This window comes from Gossypium arboreum, chromosome 6, assembly GCF_025698485.1.
Source record: "Gossypium arboreum isolate Shixiya-1 chromosome 6, ASM2569848v2, whole genome shotgun sequence".
Taxonomy (NCBI): domain Eukaryota; kingdom Viridiplantae; phylum Streptophyta; class Magnoliopsida; order Malvales; family Malvaceae; genus Gossypium; species Gossypium arboreum.
Window position 1 is genome coordinate 13,539,383 of NC_069075.1, and position 8,180 is coordinate 13,547,562.

General features: G+C 36.5%; 2 protein-coding genes across 2 annotated transcripts; both read right to left on the minus strand.

Annotated features, from left to right (window-relative positions):
* Positions 1-2,578: 2,578 nt before the first annotated feature.
* LOC108485553 (ATP synthase gamma chain, chloroplastic) lies at positions 2,579-4,380 on the minus strand. The gene has a single exon (XM_053029574.1). It carries the CDS (start codon positions 3,914-3,916, stop codon positions 2,786-2,788), a length of 1,131 nt encoding a protein of 376 aa, XP_052885534.1. The 5' UTR covers positions 3,917-4,380; the 3' UTR covers positions 2,579-2,785.
* A 495-nt stretch (positions 4,381-4,875) lies between these two features.
* LOC108485552 (pentatricopeptide repeat-containing protein At1g11710, mitochondrial) lies at positions 4,876-7,088 on the minus strand. Its single transcript, XM_053029573.1, has one exon. It carries the CDS (start codon positions 7,086-7,088, stop codon positions 5,121-5,123), a length of 1,968 nt encoding a protein of 655 aa, XP_052885533.1. The 3' UTR covers positions 4,876-5,120.
* Positions 7,089-8,180: the final 1,092 nt, after the last annotated feature.

Here is an 8,180-nt window from a genome sequence, read left to right on the forward strand (position 1 = left end):
TGCTAAAAAGATTTATAGAGAAAGCTCTACATTTCACAACATCTAAAACCCCAAGAATATTCATATGGTTGTTGTAATAGTAAGCTAAATGGTCATTTGGGTCACTCGTACAAGTATAAGACAACTTGGGAAACTTGAAAAAAGAAGAAAGGTTATGGTCAGCACGGAAGGGGTTAAGGGTTCATTAACGTAACTCCAACAAACTTCATCAGACTTAGAACCCTTAGCCTCTTGCAAGAACTCCAATAAGAGGGTTGCAATTTGTTCTTCAACGGAAACAACCTTGTTTTAGGGTTCTCGTCCTAGACAATTGATAGGCTGAAGATCTTGTACCACTTCATTATCATTGCGATCCTTCTCATCTTTACAAATAGTAGTTAGTGTCATACCTTCTGGTTCTTGCGGAAGGGGTAGACCACCACCTTCTGCAGCATCTTTGGATGCACGCAACTTCGTGATAAACTGTTCATTATTGGCATTTTGTTGATCCAATAGGCATTGACGCTTTTGTTGTTCTTGGAACTAAAGTTACTAAGCCAAAAGTTTTTCCTCCATAAGACGTATTATTTCCTACATCTCAGTACATAGTGTTGAAAACCAAAAAGTTGTTGTCACTTGGAAGCTTGATCTAGAGAAAAGCCACAACAGGGGGTTGAGGTTGGGAAGCTAAACAAGAGAGAATTTGTTCTATAAGGTTATCTATGAGATATTGTGGGGTAGTAGGATATGATGGGGTGTTAGAAATTGAATGAGAGGCAACAATCGTTGGGTTAGTGGAGAGACTAATGAGGACATTCAAAAGTTGGGTCAGGGCTTCCATGGTGATCATGGCTAGGCGAGTTGATGTCTTGGTTTGTGTTAAGGGAAGTTCAATGTTGGTGGCGTTATTTCCATTCATTAAAGTGGAGGAATTGGCAGGGTTGGCGCCGTTATTCTTATTAATGGGGTTATAGGTAGCATCATTGTGATTCTGAGACATTTTGGATCCACGTACACTGCACCAATTGTTGATACAATGTATAACAAGGAAAGAGGTAAGGAGGAGCAACAAAGAATTCGTGGTGGTGCAATGGATGAAGGCTGGTTCACCTAAAGAGGCCAAGAGCCGGGACAGAGACAAAATGACAGGTTGATCAAGAAAACAACTGCATAAAGTAGCTTTAAGGTGTTAAGAGATCAATCCTTTCTTCATTGTTTGTCAAGGCATTTATAGGAGAGATCCTCTTATCCGTTAGTATGACGTGACAGGATATACATTTATCTTGTTAAATGAATAAAAGATAATCATGGGCATGTATCATGAGACTTTATAAGTACAAGATTGTCATGCCTAAATGGAATTTTAAAAAAAAAATAAAACTTAAAGAAAACAATTGAAAAATAAAATAAAATAAATAAATAAAATATATAAAAGATCAAGATTAAGAAATAATTTAAAAGAAAATTTTCAAAATTTTAAAAGAATGTGAAATGAAAGGGACTAATGTCGCAATAAAAAGAAGTGGAGAAGTGGAAGATCTAAAAAGAACAACCGAAAACTGTGGAAAGGTTTATGAAGCAAAAGCCGACTCAGTTTTGTCTATAAAAAAATAAAAATTCCTTTCATTTTCATTTCTCCCATTGAATCCTTCTCTCTTTAAATCCTATACTTTCTTCATTTACTGTATCAGCAGGTTTCCATAGTCGAAAAACTCAAGTTCTCCAATTTTCAGCGTCACAAAACTTGCATTTCGTTAGAAAATTCGAACTTTATATATATATATATATATATATATATATATATTTTACGATCATTTTCAATACTCATATGGGAGCAGTGAAGGCCTCCTTGCGCCTAAGACTTGAACTCATATGGAGTTTGAATCTTTTGGACCTTTAAAAATCCAGCATCAACTTTGACTAGAAATGAACTTGGGCTTGACCACTAATCACACTTAGTTTGGACCTTAATGAGCTTCGCCTGATCTTAAACAACAATTAATCTAAATAGGAGTGATGCTCCTCAAACGCATTCATATGGTTAGCTTTCCAACTAGTTGCCATATTATGCAGGATTCTGTGTTTGGTATTTTGTTCCTTTTGTCTGATATATAAATCTGCATATCATTTCGATTTATTAGGCTCTAAATTGCCAGTAAATTAACTTAGATTCACCATATTTTGTAACCAAAACTTCGGATGTGGTCTGTAATCGGCCGCCGATTCAGGAATCCGGCCTTAAAGACTTAACTTATAAAGCCAAGAATCTAATATAAGCAATGATGTAAATGTAATGAAGCAAATTGATATCTTGGTTTCATCTAAACCCTTTTAATTGTCCAAAGAAACAGATGATAAGATTAAGTAACCAAAAGCTGCAGGGAATCAAATGAACCTGCATGAAAAAAGGCCCCTCTTGAGCAGCTCTAATGAATGAAGCCTATTGAATCTCTCACGGTTTAAATTCAAGGAAGAAAATTATTCTTGCTTGCAATATATCAAAGGCAACTGGAGCATGCGAAAGTCTGATCTTCGACGGTGACCGGACAAGTATCATACATGTAAGGAGCAAATAACATACAAAGATGGGTAAATGCTCTTATTTTTCAACTCCAAAAGACATTGCAGCTCTCACTGTGCAAAGAGTTCATAAGCATTCGAGAATTACAATGCAAAAAAAACATATCAGCATGGCTGTTCTTAAACAAGTATATAGGAATGAATAAGGAAACTACTCATAATTTAATAATTTCTTTTTAATACCTACAAGGGAACATAATTGACGGTGAAACAGGTTTCAAGTTCATTAAGCCAAAGCATTGGCACCAGCAACAATCTCCAATATCTCTCCGGTGATTTTCGCTTGACGCTGCCGGTTGTAGACAATAGACAAGGTCTTTTTCAGTTCCTGGGCATTATCAGTAGCATTGCTCATGGCACTCATCCTAGCTGCAAGCTCACTGGCTAGTGATTCCTGCAAAGCCCTCAGAACCTGGCTGTTGAGATAAAGAGGCAACAAAGCATCAAGAATCTGAACTGGGTCCTGCTCAAACTGCAAAATGGGAGAGAAATCAGCTGTCTCAGTCCTCATAACTTCTCTCTCCACCGTCAGTTTCCCTTCCCTGGTTGTCAATCTGAAGAACTCATCCTCAGCAGCATCAACACAAACACCATTTACATCACAGATTTCACCCTTTGGTGAAAGTGGAAGCAAAGTATGAATCACAGGATCAGACTTAACCAAGGATACGAATTTGGTGTACAAAAGCTCCACTTTATCGACTTCTTCACTAACAAAGAGTGAAAAAACATCATCAGCAATTGCCTGAGCTTCTTTAGCTGTAGGGAGTGAGCTACCATCTAGGAATCTGTCCACTGGGATGTAAGGCCTGCGGATGAAATATGAATTACCCTTTTTCCCCACACTGATTATTGTATAATCAAGTCCAAGCTGCTTCAATTCTGCAATTCTAGCTTCAGCTTTCTTGAGGATAGCATTGTTGAAACCTCCACAGAGACCACGATCACCAGTAACAACAACCAAAGCAACTTTTTTGACAGGCCTGACGTTTGTGAGAGGAGCATCTATGTCTTCAGTCTGGAGCTGTTCATTGATGTTGTAAAGAACTTCAACCAGGGACTCAGAGAAAGGTCTGCCATTGACAACAGCTTCTTGTGCTCTCCTAACTTTAGCAGCAGCCACAAGTTTCATAGCTTCAGTGATCTTCTGCGTGTTCTTTACTGAATCAATACGGTCTCTAAGCTCACGAAGACCACAGTGAACTGGGGTTACAGATGAGGACCTGGAAGGGTTACCGGGGGTTGAGCTCTGAGACGGGAGCTGAAAAGGGCTGATGAAAGAACGGAAAGAGAGTGAAGAAGTGTCAGAAAGAGAGGGTTTTGAGGACACCCACATTGTCAGATTTGAGCAAGACATGGTGACAATGGATCCCGGATCTCTACAAAGGATTGCAAGAGAAATTTACTCTAAAGAGAGCAAGAGAAAGAGCTTTTTCCTACAATGGCTTGTTTTTGTATTTTGATTTTTATCAAGTCTTATCCTTTTGTGTGTTGGAGAGTTGTTTCTGGTATGGAGGAAATCAGAGAGAATGTGTGGAAGTGAGAGGGAGGGAATGGATGAGGTTTTGGGATAAGGATTTTGAAATTTGTGTCCATTGATTTTTCACCATTACATCTTGATGGGGCCTTTTTGAAGTGGCAACCTCTGAATGGTTGTTTCTTGGATCCTAACTTGATAGGTTCCCTATTCTGAAAGGTATATGCTACTCCATGAATTTTGATACTTTTCAACCATACTTACAATATTTACTTGTGTTAATTTCCAGAAAATATGTGTGGAAAAGGTTATGTACCTGATAAGAAAAGCCATAGACTTTATGTTGCAAAAAAACTGATTTTCTGTAAAAATGGTTGGAGAACAGATCAAAAGAGCTTTATGATTTGAATGTCTATCATATTTCCATACAAAATAATCAAAAGATTACATTTCAGAAAACAAATGCGTTGCCTCAGACATATTGCTGGTGTTCTATACCCTGTAACAATAAGAAATGAGGGAAAATAAAGGAACAAAAAAGATGATGAAATTTCAAGGCCACACATTCATGGACCGATACATCATTAGTCAAAATTATGCAGAAGATCATTTCCAATTTAACAGGTCGAAACATCTTGCATCAGAACCGCAATGCTCCATCATCTTCCTAGATCAGTGTTGCAGGAGCTTTTTACTGTCAATGTCTACTCCTTTGAACCTATGAGATTTAAAGCTCTAAGTAATAAGAAAGGAAAGAACAGGCTAATTCAAGAACTTCCAGGCCCCTGAATCCATATCCTACTCATAAACAAAACAGAAACAATCATCATAACATCATCTTTTCCTAAAACTGTTTTTCAAGTAGAAAATTTCACATAATAATACATACAATGGCATAAATTAGCAACCTGTCGTGTTCGACAGCTGCATAATTCACTAAAATCCACACCATAGGCGAAATCTCTATATTTATTTGACATAAAGAAAAAGTTCTCAGTTGTTCATCATCTAATGACAATGAATAAGAAAGAAGGGGGAAAAAATCAAAGGCAACTGAACTAACATGAGTAAGAAAATATAAAAACTAAACTCTTGTCTCCTCATTTTCTTCCCCAAGGAGGGGTCTGACAATAGCTTGATATGTCTGTCGGGAAGGAACCACTCCGTTAAGCACCATGGAGTCATGCAATTCAATAACTTCATCTGCGCTACAATTCTTAGCAGAACATGTAATGAGCATCGTGTATGTTATAAAATCAGGAATCAGGCCATCTAGAACCATTCTCTTCGTTAGTTCTTTTGCTTGTTGAATGCACCCACACTTGCAAAGAAAGTTTATCAATGTATTGTAAGTTACTGTGTTTACAAACCTCCCTACCTTTCGCATCTCCATTAACAGAGAAAATGCCTCGTCCATATTACCACAGCTGCAATAACCGTTAATGAGAGTATTATATGTTACAGCATCAGGTAAACCCAGACTCTTTAATGAATCTATCATCCATCTTGCAGCATCCATTGACATATCCTTGCACAATCCATTAAGAATAGAGTTATATATCACTATGTTGGGCTTTTTCTCCACCTTCATCTTTTCGTAGACCCAAACAGCACTTCCTAGTTTCCCTTCCTTGCAATACCCATCAATTAAAGCACCATACGTGACCAAGTCAGGAATTAAACCATGGATGAACATGCTACCCACAAGTTGCATGGCTCCTGATAAATCATTGCTTTTACAAAGGTAATTGATGAGAATATTGTGTGAGAATGTGTCTTCAATAACATTCTTTTCCATAATCTGGCAATGAAATTTAAAAGCTTGCATCATATATCCATTTCTGCAAAGCCCCTGTATAAGAGTAGAGTAGGTGAATTGATCAGGGAATACATGCTTGTCAATCATGTCCGATAATACTAAAGAAGATCCCCCAATATCACCTTCTGAGTAAAGCCAATGGAGGATTGAATTATAAACAACTGTATTAGGCATCAAGCCCCTTTCCACCATTTCATCACACAATCTTAATGCCTCCTCCAAACACCCTCCTCGTGCATAACCATCTATCATTGCTGCATAAGACCTTACATCAGGCTTGACACCTGCCTTAATCATATCATTAAGGACCTCTTCTGCAAACGCAACTTTCCCTAATTTGCAAAACCCGTTAATGATAGAATTATAAGTTACAGTGTTGGGCGAAACAAAGTTCTCTGACATTACTCCCATCTTTTCAACTAGCTTCAAAGCAAGCTCTATGCCACCCACCCTACAAGCTCCATCTATTATCATGTTGAAAGTAACAATATTAGGCAGGATCCCACTCTTCAACATCCGATAAAATGTCGAAATAGCTTCTAGCAATTTACATTCCTTACAAAGAGCATATACAACCAAGTTAAAAGTATTCACATTCTCAATATACCCGTAAGAAATCATTTCCTTATACATGTTCCAAAATCTAACAATTTCATTTAACTTCAATAGTTGACTCAAAAAATTATTCCAAGCATGAATAGTAACAAGACGACCCTCCATTCTCAACTTCTTAATGACTAAGTAAGCACCTTCGGTTGCACCACATCGAGTGCAAGCTCTAACCAATGCATCAAAGACGGCTGGACATGACTTACAAATTTCATAACTATCCAACAAACCATCCAAAACTTCCATTGGGATCATTCCATTTACATATATTAATTTCTCCATTAGAGACAATGCATCATCGAATCGCCTCGACTTGACCAACACATGAATTAGAGCACAACGCGATGTCAATGAGAGTGGGAACCCTTTTTTCTCCCCAACCCAATCGTAAAATTCCAAGGCTAACTGAGGTGAGTTCTGAAACTCGCCAACAACACGACTCACCAATGCATTTGTGAGACTTGAGAACACTTGATCCAAGAATTTCCATCTTCTATGCTTTAAATTAACACAAATTGCTCTGAATACAATGTCTTCACTATTTGGGCAAGAGAAGTGCTTACCTAAATGCAATCCTCGGTGGAAAAAGCAACTTCTTTTGGACAAAAAAGAGCAAAAAACCATAGAAATATCGATACCCAATTCATCAAAAGCAACACTTCTTTCTATAAAAAAGATTAAAACAGAAAAAGAAAAACCCAAATCACTATAGCAACATAAAATCTGCTTAACTTACAAGAGAGGGGGAAAGAAGAGAAAGTTGCAGTCTAAAAATGAAACACGGCAAAGAAAGAGATGAACTAAGCTTACAACAATACTACTAGCTTCTAAGCAGCTCCAACGGAGTGTGTCTTGAAGAAAGACTGCCGACGAACTTATGAGTAAAGAAAATATAAAAGTCACTGCTAAGATTAGTGCAAACAAAAAAGGTAAAATGTTTTTAACTTTCCGGTTGCCACCGGCTCCAATGTCGGCAACTCATGATATCGTTCATGGGCATTGCAATCATGGGTTGTTTGTTATTCCTGGGCTTTAATTTTGTCCAATAATATTTTCCCTTTTTGCTGGGCTTGATCAACCTTATACTGGGATAGATTTATGGGGTTAACTTTCTCGTTGGCCATTTTAAAAATCAAACAAGATGCAAAGAAAATATCATCTGCCAGTTGGGCTAGAAATAAACTTAGTTTTTCGGCTTAATACCACTTTTGGCCCTTGTACTATAGCTAAATTTTCATTTTAGTACCTGTACTATTTTTATCAATTTGACCCTTATGCTTTATTTTTGTTATCAGTTTGGCCCCTGCTCTTAATCCCTGTTACCCATCCAAATTTTTGTTAAAAAAATTAAACCAATCAATCAAACACTACCACGTGTTAAGGGGAAAAATACATAAAATTGCTAAAATTATAAAAAAAAATCATTAAAATTCAACACCCAAAAATTCTTAAAACTCATAAATTATAAAAAAACTAAAAAATAATCTATTTTAAAAAATTATTTAAAAATTAAAATTATAAGCATGCAAAACATAAAAAAATCATAAAATTTAAAATATATATTTATTGGGAATTTCATGTTTTAAAATTTTAGAATATTATGAAAGTTTTTAGAATTTTATGGTATTTTTATTTAAGAAAACTTAAAATTCCTTTTAAAATATCAAAAATCATAAAAATACAAAAAAATTCCTAAATTTTCTCAAAATAATACAT

Coding starts and splice junctions, on each gene's coding strand:
- LOC108485553 (XM_053029574.1), bottom strand. CDS start 3,916: ATGTCTTGCTCAAATCTGACAATGTGGGTGTCCTCAAAACCCTCTCTT.
- LOC108485552 (XM_053029573.1), bottom strand. CDS start 7,088: ATGGTTTTTTGCTCTTTTTTGTCCAAAAGAAGTTGCTTTTTCCACCGA.